General features: G+C 60.1%; 1 protein-coding gene across 1 annotated transcript in view; it reads right to left on the bottom strand.

The window, feature by feature from the left end:
- The window catches only part of LOC140402856 (multiple epidermal growth factor-like domains protein 11), a 150328-nt gene that overhangs the window by 130574 nt on the left and 2346 nt on the right, over positions 1 to 17408 (bottom strand). The window contains exons 2-3 of the mRNA XM_072490481.1: positions 13098 to 13210; positions 12735 to 12836 (exon numbers count right to left, since the gene is read on the bottom strand). Of these exons, the coding sequence (XP_072346582.1) occupies positions 12735 to 12836; positions 13098 to 13204 (209 nt within the window). The 5' untranslated portion in view covers positions 13205 to 13210. The remainder of the gene's footprint in view (positions 1 to 12734; positions 12837 to 13097; positions 13211 to 17408) is intronic.

Below are 17408 nucleotides of genomic sequence, written 5' to 3'. Positions count from 1 at the left end.
GAAAGAGGGAAAGAGAGAGATATTGAGAGAGGTAAAGAGAAAATGTGAGAGGGAAAGGGAGAATGAGAGAGGGAAAGGTAGAATGAGAGAGGGAAAGGGAGAATGAGAGAGGGAAAGGGAGAATGAGAGAGGGAAAGAGAGAGAGATTGAGAGAGGGAAAGAGAAAATGTGAGAGGGAAAGGGAGAATGAGAGAGGGAAAGGGAGAATGAAAGAGGGAAAGAGAGAGATATTGAGTGAGGTAAAGAGAAAATGTGAGAGGGAAAGGGAGAATGAGAGAGGGAAAGGGAGAATGAGAGAGGGAAAGGGAGAATGAGAGAGGGAAAGAGAGAGAGATTGAGTGAGGGAAAGGGAGAATGATAGAGGGAAAGGGAGAATGATAGAGGGAAAGGAAGAATGATAGAGGGAAAGGGAGAATGAAAGAGGGAAAGGGAGAACGAGAGAGGGAAAGAGAGAACGAGAGAGGGAAAGAGAGAACGAGAGAGGGAAGGGGAGAACGAGGGAGGGAAGGGGAGAACGAGAGAGGGAAAAAGAGAATGAGAGAGGGAAAAAGAGAATGAGAGAGGGAAAGGAAGAATGAGAGAGGGAGAGAAAGAATGAGAGAGGGAGAGAGACAATGACAGAGGGAAAGAGAGAATGAGGGAGGGAAAGGGAGAACGAGAGAGAGAGAATGAGAGGGGGAACAGGAGAACGAGAGAGGGAGGGAGAGAATGAGAGAGGTAAAGAGCGAATGAAAGACGAAAATGGAGAATGAGAGAGGGAAAGGGAGAGAGATTGAGAGAGGGAAAGAGAGAATGTGAGAGGTAAAGGGAGAATGAGAGAGGGAAAGGGAGAACCAGAGAGGGGGAGAGAGAATGAGAGAGGGAAAGAGAATGAGAGCGGGAAAGGGAGAATGAGAGAGGGAAAGGGAGAACGAGAGAGGAAAAGGGAGAATGAGAGAGAAAAAGGGAGAATGAGAGAGAGAAAGGGAGAACGAGACAGGTAAAGGGAGAATGAGAACGAAAAAGTGAGATTCAGAGAGGTAAAGAGCGAATGAAAGACGAAAAGGGAGAATGAGAGAGGGAAAGAGAGAGAGATTGAGATAGGGAAAGAGAAAATGTGAGAGGGAAAGGGAGAATGAAAGAGGGAATGGGAGAATGAAAGAGGGAAAGAGAGAGATATTGAGAGAGGTAAAGAGAAAATGTGAGAGGGAAAGGGAGAATGAGAGAGGGAAAGGGAGAATGAGAGAGGGAAAGGGAGAATGAGAGAGGGAAAGAGAGAGAGATTGAGAGAGGGAAAGAGAAAATGAGAGAGGGAAAGGGAGAATGAGAGAGGGAAGGGGAGAACGAGGGAGGGAAAGGGAGAACGAGAGAGGGAAACAGAGAATGAGAGAGGGAAAGGAAGAATGAGAGAGGGAGAGAAAGAATGAGAGAGGGAACGAGAGAATGAGAGAGGGAACGAGAGAATGAGAGAGGGAACGGGAGAATGAGAGAGGGAAAGGGAGAATGAGAGAGGGAGAGAGAGAATGAGGGAGCGAAATAGAATGAGAGAGCAAAAGACAGAATGAGAGAGGGAAAGAGAGAATGCGAGAGACAAAGGGACAATGAGAGAGGGAAAGGGAGAATGAGGGAGGGAAAGGGAGAGCGAGAGAGGGAGAGAGAGAATGAGAGAGGGAACAGGAGAACGAGAGAGGGAGGGAGAGAATGAGAGAGGGAAAGAGAGAGAGATTGAGAGAGGGAAAGAGAAAATGTGAGAGGGAAAGGGAGAATGAGAGGGAAAGAGAGAGAGATTGAGAGAGGGAAAGAGAAAATGTGAGAGGGAAAGGGAGAATGAAAGAGGGAATGGGAGAATGAAAGAGGGAAAGAGAGAGATATTGAGAGAGGTAAAGAGAAAATGTGAGAGGGAAAGGGAGAATGAGAGAGGGAAAGGGAGAATGAGAGAGGGAAAGGTAGAATGAGAGAGGGAAAGGGAGAATGAGAGAGGGAAAGGGAGAATGAGAGAGGGAAAGAGAGAGAGATTGAGAGAGGGAAAGAGAAAATGTGAGAGGGAAAGGGAGAATGAGAGAGGGAAAGGGAGAATGAAAGAGGGAAATAGAGAGAGATTGAGAGAGGGAAAGAGAAAATGTGAGAGGGAAAGGGAGAATGAGAGAGGGAAAGGGAGAATGAAAGAGGGAAATAGAGAGAGATTGAGAGAGGGAAAGAGAAAATGTGAGAGGGAAAGGGAGAACGAGGGAGGGAAAGGGAGAACAAGAGAGGGAAAGAGAGAATGAGAGAGGGAAAGAGAGAATGAGAGAGGGAAAGGGAGAATGAGAGAGGGAAGGGGAGAACGAGGGAGGGAAAGGGAGAACGAGAGAGGGAAACAGAGAATGAGAGAGGGAAAGGAAGAATGAGAGAGGGAGAGAAAGAATGAGAGAGGGAAAGAGACAATGAGAGAGGGAACGAGAGAATGAGAGAGGGAACGAGAGAATGAGAGAGGGAACGGGAGAATGAGAGAGGGAAAGGGAGAATGAGAGAGGGAGAGAGAGAATGAGAGAGCGAAATAGAATGAGAGAGCAAAAGACAGAATGAGAGAGGGAAAGAGAGAATGCGAGAGACAAAGGGACAATGAGAGAGGGAAAGGGAGAATGAGGGAGGGAAAGGGAGAGCGAGAGAGGGAGAGAGAGAATGAGAGAGGGAACAGGAGAACGAGAGAGGGAGGGAGAGAATGAGAGAGGGAAAGAGAGAGAGATTGAGAGAGGGAAAGAGAAAATGTGAGAGGGAAAGGGAGAATGAGAGAGGGAAAGAGAGAGAGATTGAGAGAGGGAAAGAGAAAATGAGAGAGGGAAAGGGAGAATGAGAGAGGGAAGGGGAGAACGAGGGAGGGAAAGGGAGAACGAGAGAGGGAAACAGAGAATGAGAGAGGGAAAGGAAGAATGAGAGAGGGAGAGAAAGAATGAGAGAGGGAACGAGAGAATGAGAGAGGGAACGAGAGAATGAGAGAGGGAACGGGAGAATGAGAGAGGGAAAGGGAGAATGAGAGAGGGAGAGAGAGAATGAGAGAGCGAAATAGAATGAGAGAGCAAAAGACAGAATGAGAGAGGGAAAGAGAGAATGCGAGAGACAAAGGGACAATGAGAGAGGGAAAGGGAGAATGAGGGAGGGAAAGGGAGAGCGAGAGAGGGAGAGAGAGAATGAGAGAGGGAACAGGAGAACGAGAGAGGGAGGGAGAGAATGAGAGAGGGAAAGAGAGAGAGATTGAGAGAGGGAAAGAGAAAATGTGAGAGGGAAAGGGAGAATGAGAGGGAAAGAGAGAGAGATTGAGAGAGGGAAAGAGAAAATGTGAGAGGGAAAGGGAGAATGAAAGAGGGAATGGGAGAATGAAAGAGGGAAAGAGAGAGATATTGAGAGAGGTAAAGAGAAAATGTGAGTGGGAAAGGGAGAATGAGAGAGGGAAAGGTAGAATGAGAGAGGGAAAGGGAGAATGAGAGAGGGAAAGGGAGAATGAGAGAGGGAAAGAGAGAGAGATTGAGAGAGGGAAAGAGAAAATGTGAGAGGGAAAGGGAGAATGAGAGAGGGAAAGGGAGAATGAAAGAGGGAAATAGAGAGAGATTGAGAGAGGGAAAGAGAAAATGTGAGGGGGAAAGGGAGAATGAGAGAGGGAAAGGGAGAATGAAAGAGGGAAATAGAGAGAGATTGAGAGAGGGAAACAGAAAATGTGAGAGGGAAAGGGAGAATGAGGGAGGGAAAGGGAGAACAAGAGAGGGAAAGAGAGAATGAGAGAGGGAAAGAGAGAATGAGAGAGGGAAAGGGAGAATGAGAGAGGGAAGGGGAGAACGAGGGAGGGAAAGGGAGAACGAGAGAGGGAAACAGAGAATGAGAGAGGGAAAGGAAGAATGAGAGAGGGAGAGAAAGAATGAGAGAGGGAAAGAGACAATGAGAGAGGGAACGAGAGAATGAGAGAGGGAACGAGAGAATGAGAGAGGGAACGAGAGAATGAGAGAGGGAACGGGAGAATGAGAGAGGGAAAGGGAGAATGAGAGAGGGAGAGAGAGAATGAGAGAGCGAAATAGAATGAGAGAGCAAAAGACAGAATGAGAGAGGGAAAGAGAGAATGCGAGAGACAAAGGGACAATGAGAGAGGGAAAGGGAGAATGAGGGAGGGAACAGGAGAACGAGAGAGGGAGGGAGAGAATGAGAGAGGGAAAGAGAGAGAGATTGAGAGAGGGAAAGAGAAAATGTGAGAGGGAAAGGGAGAATGAGAGAGGGAAAGGGAGAACATAAGAACGAGGAGCAGGAGTCGGCCATCTGGCCCCTCGAGCCTGCTCCACCAGGGAGGTGTGGGTGAGGGGTCGGTGTGGGGTGGGTGTGGGGTCGGTGTGGGTGTGGGGTCGGTGTGGGTGTGGGGTCGGCGTGGGGTCGGTGTGGGTGTGGGGTCGGTGTGGGGTCGGTGTGGGTGTGGGGTCGGTGTGGGGTCGGTGTGGGTGTGGGGTCGGTGTGGGTGTGGGGTCGGTGTGGGTGTGGGGTCGGTGTGGGTGTGGGGTCGGTGTGGGTGTGGGGTCGGTGTGGGTGTGGGATCGGTGTGGGGTCGGTGTGGGTGTGGGGTCGGTGTGGGTGTGGGTGTGGGGTCGGTGTGGGGTCGGTGTGGGGTCGGTGTGGGTGTGGGGTCGGTGTGGGGTCGGTGTGGGTGTGGGGTCGGTGTGGGGTCGGTGTGGGGTCGGTGTGGGGTCGGTGTGGGTGTGGGGTCGGTGTGGGTGTGGGGTCGGTGTGGGTGTGGGGTCGGTGTGGGGTCGGTGTGGGTGTGGGGTCGGTGTGGGGTCGGTGTGGGGTCGGTGTGGGGTCGGTGTGGGTGTGGGGTCGGTGTGGGTGTGGGGTCGGTGTGGGTGTGGGGTCGGTGTGGGGTCGGTGTGGGTGTGGGGTCGGTGTGGGGTCGGTGTGGGGTCGGTGTGGGTGTGGGGTCGGTGTGGGTGTGGGGTCGGTGTGGGTGTGGGGTCGGTGTGGGGTCGGTGTGGGTGTGGGGTCGCTGTGGGTGTGGGGTCTGTGTGGGTGTGGGGTCGGTGTGGGTGTGGGGACGGTGTGGGTGTGGGGTCGGTGTGGGTGTGGTGTCGGTGTGGGTGTGGTGTCGGTGTGGGTGTGGTGTCGTTGTGGGTGTGGGGTCGGTGTGGGTGTGGGGTCGGTGTGGGGTCGGTGTGGGTGTGGGGTCGGTGTGGGTGTGGGGTCGGTGTGGGGTCGGTGTGGGTGTGGGGTCGGTGTGGGTGTGGGGTCGGTGTGGGGTCGGTGTGGGTGTGGGGTCGGTGTGGGTGTGGGTGTGGGGTCGGTGTGGGGTCGGTGTGGGGTCGGTGTGGGTGTGGGGTCGGTGTGGGGTCGGTGTGGGTGTGGGGCCGGTGTGGGTGTGGGGCCGGTGTGGGTGTGGGGCCGGTGTGGGTGTGGGGTCGGTGTGGGGTCTGTGTGGGTGTGGGGTCGGTGTGGGTGTGGGGTCGGTGTGGAGTCGGTGTGGGTGTGGGGTCGGTGTGGGTGTAGGCTCGGTGTGGGTGTGGGGTCGGTGTGGGGTCGGTGTGGGTGTGGGGTCGGTGTGGGTGTGGGGTCGGTGTGGGTGTGGGGTCGGTGTGGGTGTGGGGTCGGTGTGGGTGTGGGGTCGGTGTGGGTGTGGGGTCGGTGTGCGTGTGGGGTCGGTGTGCGTGTGGGGTCGGTGTGGGTGTGGGGTCGGTGTGGGGTCGGTGTGGGGTCGGTGTGGGTGTGGGGGTGGGGTCGGTGTGGGGTCGGTGAGGGTGTGGGTGTGGGGTCGGTGTGGGTGTGGGTGTGGGGTCGGTGTCGGTGTGGGGTCGGTGTGGGTGTGGGGTCGGTGTGGGTGTGGGGTCGGTGTGGGGTCGGTGTGGGTGTGGGGTCGGTGTGGGTGTGGGGTCGGTGTGGGTGTGGGGTCGGTGTGGGTGTGGGGTCGGGGTGGGGTCGGTGTGGGGTCGGTGTGGGTGTGGGGTCGGTGTGGGTGTGTGGTCGGTGTGGGTGTGGGGTCGGTGTGGGTGTGGGGTCGGTGTGGGGTCGGTGTGGGTGTGGGTGTGGGTGTGGGGTCGGTGTGGGTGTGGGGTCGGTGTGGGTGTGGGGTCGGTGTGCCGTCGGTGTGGGTGTGGGGTCGGTGTGGGTGTGGGGTCGGTGTGGGTGTGGGGTCGGTGTGGGTGTGGGGTCGGTGTGGGTGTGGGGTCGGGGTGGGGTCGGTGTGGGGTCGGTGTGGGTGTGGGGTCGGTGTGGGGTCGGTGTGGGGTCGGTGTGGGTGTGGGGTCGGTGTGGGGTCGGTGTGGGTGTGGGGTCGGTGTGGGTGTGGGGTCGGTGTGGGTGTGGGGTCGGTGTGGGTGTGGTGTCGGTGTGGGGTCGGTGTGGGTGTGGGGTCGGTGTGGGTGTGGGGTCGGCGTGGGGTCGGTGTGGGGTCGGCGTGGGGTCGGTGTGGGTGTGGGGTCGGTGTGGGGTCGGCGTGGGGTCGGTGTGGGTGTGGGGTCGGTGTGGGGTCGGTGTGGGTGTGGGTGTGGGTGTGGGGTCGGTGTGGGTGTGGGGTCGGTGTGGGGTCGGTGTGGGGTCGGTGTGGGGTCGGTGTGGTGTCGCTGTGGGTGTGGGGTCGGTGTGGGGTCGGCGTGGGGTCGGTGTGGGTGTGGGGGTGGGGTCGGTGTGGGTGTGGGGTCGGTGTGGGTGTGGGGTGGGGTCGGTGTGGGTGTGGGGTCGGTGTGGGTGTGGGGTCGGTGTGGGTGTGGGGTCGGTGTGGGTGTGGGGTCGGTGTGGGTGTGGGGTCGGTATGGGTGTGGGGTCGGTGTGGGGTCGGTGTGGGGTCGGTGTGGGTGTGGGGTGGGTGTGGGTGTGGGGTCGGTGTGGGTGTGGGTGTGGGGTCGGTGTGGATGTGGGGTCGGTGTGGGTGTGGGGTCGGTGTCGGTGTGGGTGTGGGGTCGGTGTGGGGTCGGTGTGGGGTCGGTGTGGGTGTGGGGTCGGGTGTGGGGTGGGTGTGGGTGTGGGGTCGGTGTGGGGTCGGTGTGGGTGTGGGGTCGGTGTGGGTGTGGGTGTGGGGTCGGTGTGGGTGTGGGGTCGGTGTGGGGTCGGTGTGGGGTCGGTGTGGGTGTGGGGTCGGTGTGGGGTCTGTGTGGGGGTGGGGTCGGTGTCGGTGTGGGGCTGGGGTCGGTGTGGGGTCGGTGTGGGTGTGGGGTCGGTGTGGTGTGGGTGTGGGGTCGGTGTGGGTGTGGGGTCGGTGTGGGTGTGGGGTCGGTGTGGGGTCGGTGTGGGTGTGGGGTCGGTGTGGGTGTGGGGTCGGTGTGGGGTCGGTGTGGAGTCGGTGTGGGTGTGGGGTCGGTCTGGGTGTCGGGTCGGTCTGGGTGTGGGGTCGGTGTGGGTGTGGGGTCGGTGTGGGTGTGGGGTCGGTGTGGGTGTGGGGTCGGTGTGGGGTCGGAATGGGGTCGGTGTGGGTGTGGGGTCGGTGTGGGTGTGGGGTCGGTGTGGGGTCGGTGTGGGGTCGGTGTGGGTGTGGGGTCGGGTGTGGGGTGGGTGTGGGTGTGGGGTCGGTGTGGGGTCGGTGTGGGTGTGGGGTCGGTGTGGGGTCGGTGTGGGTGTGGGGTCGGTGTGGGGTCGGTGTGGGTGTGGGGTCGGGTGTGGGGTCGGTGTGGGGTCGGTGTGGGTGTGGGGTCGGTGTGGGTGTGGGGTCGGTGTGGGGTCGGTGTGGGTGTGGGGTCGGGTGTGGGGTCGGGTGTGGGGTCGGTGTGGGTGTGGGGTCGGTGTGGGGTCGGTGTGGGTGTGGGGTCGGTGTGGGGTCGGTGTGGGTGTGGGGTCGGTGTGGGTGTGGGGTCGGTGTGGGGTCGGTGTGGGGTCGGTGTGGGGTGGGTGTGGGTGTGGGGTCGGTGTGGGTGTGGGGTCGGCGTGGGGTCGGTGTGGGTGTGGGGTCAGTGTGGGTGTGGGGTCGGTGTGGGTGTGGGTGTGGGTGTGGGTGTGGGGTCGGTGTGGGGTCGGTGTGGGTGTGGGTGTGGGGTCAGTGTGGGTGTGGGGTCGGTGTGGGTGTGGGGTCGGTGTGGGTGTGGGGTCGGTGTGGGTGTGGGGTCGGTGTGGGGTCGGTGTGGGTGTGGGGTCGGTGTGGGTGTGGGGTCGGTGTGGGTGTGGGGTCGGTGTGGGGTCGGTGTGGGGTCGGTGTGGGTGTGGGGTCGGTGTGGGTGTGGGGTCGGCGTGGGTGTGGGGTCGGTGTGGGGTCTGTGTGGGGTCGGTGTGGGTGTGGGGTCGGTGTGGGGTCTGTGTGGGGTCGGTGTGGGTGTGGGTGTGGGGGTGGGGGTGGGGTCGGTGTGGTGTCGGTGTGGGGTCGGTGTGGGTGTGGGGTCGGTGTGGGTGTGGGGTCGGTGTGGGGTCGGTGTGGGTGTGGGGTCGGTGTGGGTGTGGGGTCGGTGTGGGTGTGGGTGTGGGGTCGGTGTGGGTGTGGGGTCGGTGTGGGTGTGGGGTCAGTGTGGGGTCGGTGTGGGTGTGGGGTCGGTGTGGGTGTGGGGTCGGTGTGGGGTCGGTGTGGGGTCGGTGTGGGTGTGGGGTCTGTGTGGGTGTGGGGTCTGTGTGGGTGTGGGGTCTGTGTGGGTGTGGGGTCTCTGTGGGTGTGGGGTCGGTGTGGGTGTGGGGTCGGTGTGGGTGTGGGGTCGGTGTGGGGTCGGTGTGGGTGTGGGGTCGGTGTGGGGTCGGTGTGGGTGTGGGGTCGGTGTGGGGGTGGGGTCGGTGTGGGTGTGGGGTCGGTGTGGGGTCGGTGTGGGGTCGGTGTGGGTGTGGGGTCGGTGTGGGTGTGGGGTCGGTGTGGGTGTGGGGTCGGTGTGGGGTCGTTGTGGGTGTGGGGTCGGTGTGGGTGTGGGGTCGATGTGGGTGTGGGGTCGGTGTGGGTGTGGGGTCGGTGTGGGTGTGGGGTCGGTGTGGGTGTGGGGTCGGTGTGGGGTCGGTGTGGGGTCGGTGTGGGGTTGGGGTCGGTGTGGGTGTGGGGTCGGTGTGGGTGTGGGGTCGGTGTGGGTGTGGGGTCGGTGTGGGGTCGGTGTGGGGTCGGTGTGGGTGTGGGGTCGGTGTGGGTGTGGGTGTGGGGTCGGTGTGGGGTCGGTGTGGGTGTGGGTGTGGGGTCTGTGTGGGTGTGGGGTCGGTGTGGGTGTGGGGTCGGTGTGGGTGTGGGGTCGGTGTGGGGTCGGTGTGGGGTCGGTGTGGGTGTGGGGTCGGTGTGGGGTCGGTGTGGGTGTGGGTGTGGGTGTGGGTGTGGGGTCGGTGTGGGGCCGGTGTGGGTGTGGGGTCGTTGTGGGTGTGGGGTCGTTGTGGGTGTGGGGTCGTTGTGGGTGTGTGGTCGGTGTGGGTGTGGGGTCGGTGTGGGTGTGGGTGTGGGTGTGGGGTCGGTGTGGGGTCGGTGTGGGTGTGGGGTCGGTGTGGGTGTGGGGTCGGTGTGGGTGTGGGGTCGGTGTGGGTGTGGGGTCGGTGTGGGTGTGGGTGTGGGGTCGGTGTGGGTGTGGGGTCGGTGTGGGTGTGGGGTCGGTGTGGGGTCGGTGTGGGTGTGGGGTCGGTGTGGGTGTGGGGTCGGTGTGGGTGTGGGGTCGGTGTGGGTGTGGGGTCGGTGTGGGTGTGGGGTCGGTGTGGGTGTGGGGTCGGCGTGGGTGTGGGGTCGGTGTGGGTGTGGGGTCGGTGTGGGTGTGGGGTCGATGTGGGTGTGGGGTCGGTGTGGGTGTGGGGTCGGTGTGGGGTCGGTGTGGGGTCAGTGTGGGGTCGGTGTGGGTGTGGGGTCGGTGTGGGGTCGGTGTGGGTGTGGGGTCGGTGTGGGGTCGGTGTGGGGTCGGTGTGGGGTCGGTGTGGGTGTGGGTGTGGGGTCGGTGTGGGTGTGGGTGTGGGGTCGGTGTGGGGTCGGTGTGGGTGTGGGGTCGGTGTGGGGTCGGTGTGGGTGTGGGGTCGGTGTGGGTGTGGGGTCGGTGTGGGGTCGAGGTGGGGTCGGTGTGGGTGTGGGGTCGGTGTGGGTGTGGGGTCGGTGTGGGTGTGGGAGTCGGTGTGGGGTCGGTGTGGGTGTGGGGTCGGTGTGGGTGTGGGGTCGGTGTGGGTGTGGGGTCGGTGTGGGGTCGGTGTGGGTGTGGGGTCGGTGTGGGGTCGGTGTGGGTGTGGGGTCGGTGTGGGTGTGGGGTCGGTGTGGGTGTGGGTGTGGGGTCGGTGTGGGGTCGGTGTGGGTGTGGGGTCGGTGTGGGTGTGGGGCCCGTATGGGTGTGGGTGTGGGGTCAGTGTGGGTGTGGGGTCGGTGTGGGTGTGGGGTCGGTGTGGGGTCGGTGTGGGTGTGGGGTCGGTGTGGGGTCGGTGTGGGGGTGGGGTCGGTGTGGGTGTGGGGTCAGTGTGGGTGTGGGGTCGGTGTGGGTGTGGGGCCCGTGTGGGTGTGGGTGTGGGGTCGGTGTGGGGCCGGTGTGGGTGTGGGGTCGATGTGGGTGTGGGTGTGGGGTCGGTGTGGGTGTGGGTGTGGGTGTGGGGTCGGTGTGGGTGTGGGGTCGGTGTGGGGTCGGTGTGGGTGTGGGGTCGGTGTGGGTGTGGGTGTGGGGTCGGTGTGGGGCCGGTGTGGGTGTGGGGTCAGTGTGGGTGTGGGGTCGATGTGGGTGTGGGGCCCGTGTGGGTGTGGGTGTGGGGTCGGTGTGGGGCCGGTGTGGGTGTGGGGTCAGTGTGGGTGTGGGATCGATGTGGGTGTGGGTGTGGGGTCGGTGTGGGTGTGGGTGTGGGGTCGGTGTGGGTGTGGGGTCGGTGTGGGTGTGGGGTCGGTGTGGGTGTGGGGCCGGTGTGGGTGTGGGGCCGGTGTGGGTGTGGGGTCGGTGTGGGTGTGGGGTCGGTGTGGGATCGGTGTGGGGTCGGTGTGGGTGTGGGGTCGGTGTGGGTGTGGGGTCGGTGTGGGTGTGGGGTCGGTGTGGGGTCGGTGTGGGGTCGGTGTGAGTGTGGGGTCGGTGTGAGTGTGGGGTCGGTGTGGGTGTGGGGTCGGTGTGGGTGTGGGGTCGGTGTGGGTGTGGGGTCGGTGTGGGTGTGGGGTCGGTGTGGGTGTGGGGTCGGTGTGGGGTCGATGTGGGTGTGGGGTCGATGTGGGTGTGGGGTCGGTGTGGGGTCGGTGTGGGGTCGGTGTGGGTGTGGGGTCGATGTGGGTGTGGGGTCGGTGTGGGTGTGGGGCCGGTGTGGGTGTGGGGTCGGTGTGGGGTCGGTGTGGGTGTGGGGTCGATGTGGGTGTGGGGTCGGTGTGGGTGTGGGGTCGGTGTGGGGTCGGTGTGGGTGTGGGGTCGGTGTGGGTGTGGGGTCGGTGTGGGTGTGGGGTCGGTGTGGGTGTGGGGTCGGTGTGGGGTCGGTGTGGGGTCGGTGTGGGGTAGGTGTGGGGTCGGTGTGGGTGTGGGGTCGGTGTGGGTGTGGGGTCGGTGTGGGGTCGGTGTGGGTGTGGGGTCGGTGTGGGTGTGGGGTTGGTGTGGGTGTGGGGTCGGTGTGGGTGTGGGGTCGGTGTGGGATCGGTGAGGGTGTGGGGTCGGTGAGGGTGTGGGGTCGGTGTGGGGGTGGGGTCGGTGTGGGTGTGGGGTCGGTGTGGGGTCGGTGTGGGGTCGGTGAGGGTGTAGGGTCGGTGTGGAGTCGGAAATTGTGTGCTGGTTGATTGGGGAGGGGTAGGGCGAATTGGGGGTGTGTGATTGGGGGAGGGGTAGGGCGGGGAGGCGAATTGGGGGCCTTTCCCCAGCGTCCCGTAAGGCAATACGATAGTGTGGAAGGAAGTAGCAGGTTACAGAGGGATATTGATAAGCTGCAGAGCTGGGCTGAGAGGTGCCAAATGGAGTTCAATGTAGAGAAGTGTGAGGTGATTCACTTTGGAAGGAATAACAGGAATGCGGAATATTTGGCTAATGGTAAAGTTCTTGAAAGTGTGGATGAGCAGAGGGAGCTAGGTGTCCATGTACATAGATCCCTGAAAGTTGCCACCCAGGTTGATAGGGTTGTGAAGAAGGCCTATGGAGTGTTGGCCTTTATTGGTAGAGGGATTGAGTTCCGGAGTCAGGAGGTCATGTTGCAGCTGTACAGAACTCTGGTACGGCCGCATTTGGAGTATTGCGTACAGTTCTGGTCACCGCATTATAGGAAGGACGTGGAGGCTTTGGAGCGGGTGCAGAGGAGATTTACCAGGATGTTGCCTGGTATGGAGGGAAAATCTTATGAGGAAAGGCTGATGGACTTGAGGTTGTTTTCGTTGGAGAGAAGAAGGTTAAGAGGAGACTTAATAGAGGCATACAAAATGATCAGGGGGTTGGATAGGGTGGACAGTGAGAGCCTTCTCCCGCGGATGGAAATGGCTGGCACGAGGGGACATAACTTTAAACTGAGGGGTAATAGATATAGGACAGAGGTCAGAGGTAGGTTCTTTACGCAAAGAGTAGTGAGGCCGTGGAATGCCCTACCTGCTACAGTAGTGAACTCGCCAACATTGAGGGCATTTAAAAGTTTATTGGATAAGCATATGGATGATAATGGCATAGTGTAGGTTAGATGGCTTTTGTTTCGGTGCAACATCGTGGGCCGAAGGGCCTGTACTGCGCTGTATCGTTCTATGTTCTATGTTCTAATACGTATGCCCCAACCCACATCGATGAACAAATCCATCGTGGCTTTTCGTGGGATCTTGCTGTGCGCGGGCTGGCCAACCCCATCCCCAAAGACAAGGAAGTTCCTTCGCTGTGGGACATCCCCGAGTAGCCCGATGCCTACCCCCCCCCCACCCCAAGCTGCTCCTGGGTATCAGGGAAGCTAAACCACATTAGGCCTCGCCGCGCCCTCACCTGTGCCGGATGCAGGTGAAGTGGTTCTTGGCGTCTTCGCAGGCCACCTGGTAGGGCTCATGATGAGGCGTTGTGTACGATTCCTGCCTGGTGATCAAATAGCTGGGGGCCGAAAAGGAGGAGGGAGGACTGTCAATTGAAGGCAGCAATCGCTCGAGGCACCTCCGATGCGTGTTGGCTGCCCCCCCCCCCAAACTACCTCGAGGGACTCAGAGAGTTCCCGATCTCGGCCCCGCTGAATCGCTCCAACCCCTCGCCACTTCCTCACAACCCCTCCCCCCCCCGGCTCGCCCCTCCACTGCACGCCTTCCCCCGCTCACCCTCCCCCGCCGTTGAACTCTGCCCTCCGCGACGGCCTCTTACCTCTCCCAGCGGCTGCACACGTTGGGGTCGCTGGAGTTCAAAGGGCAGGCCAGGTGGAGCAGACTGGCCAACGCGAGGGCGTCCCTGAGGATGCGGGTCAGCTTCATCGTGCCCTGAAAGACAAACGCGGAGAGGGGTCCAACAGGGGCCAACCCAGTCCCAGCAGCACCCACATCAATCCCACTGCGGCTCCGTGTTTGTGTGCGTGTGAATTGTTTAACACCATCCGTTTTACGGAGCCTGGGGCCTCGCTGGCCGGGCCCAGCATTCATTCCCCATCCCTAATTGCCCCTTGGGAAGGTGGGGGGGTGAGCCGCCATCTTGAAGCCGCTGCAGTCCCGTGTGGTGTAGGTACACCCACCGTGCTGTTAGGGAGGGAGTCCCGGGATTCTGACCCGGCGACAGTGAAGGAACAGCCGATATATTTCTGATTTTAGAGGACAATGAAGAATCGACGACATTGCTGTCGGTATCCGAGTGTGTGGCAGTTGTCTGTGAGTTTATGAAGAGGTGTGTGTGTCTGAGAGTGAGTGTGTCTGAGAGTGAGTGTGTCTGAGAGTGAGTGTGTCTGAGAGTGAGTGTGTCTGAGAGTGAGTGTGTCTGAGAGTGAGTGTGTCTGAGAGTGAGTGTGTCTGAGAGTGAGTGTGTCTGAGAGTGAGTGTGTCTGAGAGTGAGTGTGTCTGAGAGTGAGTGTGTCTGAGAGTGAGTGTGTCTGAGAGTGAGTGTGTCTGAGAGTGAGTGTGTCTGAGAGTGAGTGTGTCTGAGAGTGAGTGTGTCTGAGAGTGAGTGTGTCTGAGAGTGAGTGTGTCTGAGAGTGAGTGTGTCTGAGAGTGAGTGTGTCTGAGAGTGAGTGTGTCTGAGAGTGAGTGTGTCTGAGAGTGAGTGTGTCTGAGAGTGAGTGTGTCTGTGTGTGCGTCAGAGTGCCTGAGTATTTTTGTAATTGTATGCGAGTGCCTGTGTGTACGAGTGTGTGTGCGCACAAGTGTGTGTGTGTGTGTACATGTATGTAAGTGTGTATGGGTATGAGTGTGTGCAAGGGTGTGTTTATGTCCAAGTGTGTGTGTACACGCGTGTGTGTACGAGCATGTGTGTACGCGCATGTGTGTGGCATGTGTGTATGAGAGCTTGTACGAGCGTGTGTGCGAGAGTGTCTTTACAAGAGTGTCTTTACAAAGTGTGTGTACGAGAGTGTGTGAACAAGCGTGTGTGTACGAGAGTGTGTACAAGAGTGTGTACAAGCGTGTGTGTACGAGCTTGCATGTACGAGCGTACGTGTATGAGCATGTGTGTCGAAGCCTGTGTGTATGAGCGTGTGTGTACGAGCGTACGTGTATGAGCATGCGTGTACGAGGGTGCCTGTCCGAGCTTGCGTGTCAGAGCGTGCAAGTACGAGCGTGCAAGTACGAGCGTGCATGTATGAGCGTGCGTGTATGAGCGTGTGTGTATGAGCGTGTGTGTACGAGCCTGTGTGTGCGAGAGTGTGTGAACAAGCATGTGTCTACGAGCGTGCGTGTACGAGCCTGTGTGTACGAGCCTGTGTGTACGAGCCTGTGTGTACGAGCCTGTGTGTACGAGCCTGTGTGTACGAGCCTGTGTGTACGAGCCTGTGTGTACGAGCCTGTGTGTACGAGCCTGTGTGTACGAGCCTGTGTGTACGAGCCTGTGTGTACGAGCCTGTGTGTACGAGCCTGTGTGTACGAGCCTGTGTGTACGAGCCTGTGTGTACGAGCCTGTGTGTACGAGCCTGTGTGTACGAGCCTGGCTTTACGAGAGTGTGTGTATGAGCGTGTGTGTACAAGCATGTATGTACAAGCATGTATGTACAAGCATGTATGTACAAGCATGTATGTACAAGCATGTATGTACAAGAGTGTGTGAACAGGCGTGTGTGTACGAGAGTGTGTACGAGCGTGGGTGTACAAGCTTGCGTATAAGAGCATGTGTGTCTGAGTGTGTGCGTACAAGTGCGTGTGTGTGTGTGTGTACGTGCGTGTGTGTGTGTGTACGAGCGTGTGTGTACGAGTGTGTGTGAGTACCTGTGTGTACAAGTGTAAAGTGTGTGTGAGGTAGCAAGAGAGATGAAAAGAGACAGAGAGACAGAGGGTGAGGGAGAGACAGACAGAGAGAGAGAGGTTTAGGGAGGGAATTCCAGGGGTCAGCCCCCCCCCCCCAGGCAGCTGAAGGCACGGCCGTCAATGGTGGAGCGATGGGAATGGGGGGGATGCTCGAGAGGCCGGTATTGGAGGAGAGCAGAGACCCCGGAGGTTTGTAAGAGGTTGCAGAGATAAGGAGGGGGTGTAGGGGCTGGAGGAGGTTACAGAGATAGGGAGGGGGTGTCGGGGCTGGAGGAGGTTACAGAGATAGGGAGGGGGGTGTAGGGGGCTGGAGGAGGTTACAGAGATAGGGAGGGGGTGTAGGGGCTGGAGGAGGTTACAGAGATAGGGAGGGGGTGTAGGGGCTGGAGGAGGTTACAGAGATAGGGAGGGGGTGTAGGGGCTGGGGGAGGTTACAGAGATAGGGAGGGGGTGTAGGGGCTGGAGGAGGTTACAGAGATAGGGAGGGGGTGTCGGGGCTGGAGGAGGTTACAGAGATAGGGAGGGGGTGTAGGGGCTGGAGGAGGTTACAGAGATAGGGAGGGGATGTAGGGGCTGGATGAGGTTACAGAGACGGGGAGGGGGTGTAGGGGCAGGAGGAGGTTACAGAGATAGGGAGGGCGTGTAGGGGCTGGAGGAGGTTACAGAGATAGGGAGGGGGGTGTAGGGGCTGGAGGAGGTTACAGAGATAGGGAGGGGGGTGTAGGGGCTGGAGGAGGTTACAGAGACAGGGAGGGGGTGTAGGGGCAGGAGGAGGTTACAGAGATAGGGAGGGGGTGTAGGGGCTGGAGCAGGTTACAGAGATAGGGAGGGGGTGTAGGGGCTGGAGGAGGTTACAGAGATAGGGAGGGGGTGTAGGGGCTGGAGGAGGTTACAGAGATAGGGAGGGGGTGTAGGGAGGAGGTTACAGTGATAGGGAGGGGGTGTAGGGGCTGGTGGAGGTTACAGAGATAGGGAGGGGGTGTAGGGGCTGGAGGAGGTTACAGAGATAGGGAGGGGGTGTAGGGGCTGGAGGAGGTTACAGAGATAGGGAGGGGGTGTAGGGGCTGGAGGAGGTTACAGAGATAGGGAGAGGGTGTAGGGGCTGGAGGGGGTTACAGAGATAGGGAGGGGGTGTCGGGGCTGGAGGAGGTTACAGAGATAGGGAGGGAGTGTAGGGGCTGGAAGAGGTTACAGAGATAGGGAGGGGGTGTAGGGGCTGGAGGGGGTTACAGTGATAGGGAGGGGGTGTAGGGGCTGGAGGAGGTTACAGAGATAGGGAGGGGGTGTAGGGGCTGGAGGAGGTTACAGAGATAGGGAGGGGGTGTAGGGGCTGGACAGGTTACAGAGATAGGGAGCGGGTGTCGGGGCTGGAGGAGGTTACAGAGATAGGGAGGTGGTGTAGGGGCTGGAGGAGGTTACAGAGATAGGGAGGGGGTGTAGGGGCTGGAGGAGGTTACAGAGATAGGGAGGGGGTGTAGGGGCTGGAGGAGGTTACAGAGATAGGGAGGTGGTGTAGGGGCTGGAGGAGGTTACAGAGATAGGGAGGGGGTGTAGGGGCTGGAGGAGGTTACAGAGATAGGGAGGGGGTGTCGGGGCTGGAGGAGGTTACAGGGATAGGGAGGGGGTGTAGGGGCTGGAGGAGGTTACAGAGATAGGGAGGGGCTGTAGGGGCTGGAGGAGGTTACAGAGATAGGGAGGGGGTGTAGGGGCTGGAGGAGGTTACAGAGATAGGGAGGTGGTGTAGGGGCTGGAGGAGGTTACAGAGATAGGGAGGGGGTGTAGGGTCTGGAGGAGGTTACAGAGATAGGGAGGGGGTGTAGGGGCTGGAGGAGGTTACAGAGATGGGGAGCAGGTGTCGGGGCTGGAGGAGGTTACAGAGATAGGGAGGGGGTGTAGGGGCTGGAGGAGGTTACAGAGATGGGGAGCGGGTGTCGGGGCTGGAGGAGGTTACAGAGATAGGGAGGGGGTGTAGGGGCTGGAGGAGATTACAGAGATAGGGAGGGGGTGTAGGGGCTGGAGGAGGTTACAGAGATAGGGAGGGGGTGTGGGGGCTGGAGGAGGTTACAGAGATAGGGAGGGGGTGTAGGGGCTGGAGGAGGTTACAGAGATAGGGAGGGGGTGTAGGGGCTGGAGGAGGTTACAGAGATAGGGTGGGGGTGTAAGGGCTGGAGGAGGTTACAGAGATAGGGAGGGGGTGTACGGGCTGGAGGAGGTTACAGAGATAGGGAGAGGGTGT

Source organism: Scyliorhinus torazame, chromosome 26 (assembly GCF_047496885.1).
Source record: "Scyliorhinus torazame isolate Kashiwa2021f chromosome 26, sScyTor2.1, whole genome shotgun sequence".
In the NCBI taxonomy this organism is placed as follows: Eukaryota; Metazoa; Chordata; class Chondrichthyes; order Carcharhiniformes; family Scyliorhinidae; genus Scyliorhinus; species Scyliorhinus torazame.
The sequence above is the reverse complement of the archived record's forward strand: the minus strand, read 5'-3'. Positions and strand labels throughout refer to the sequence as shown.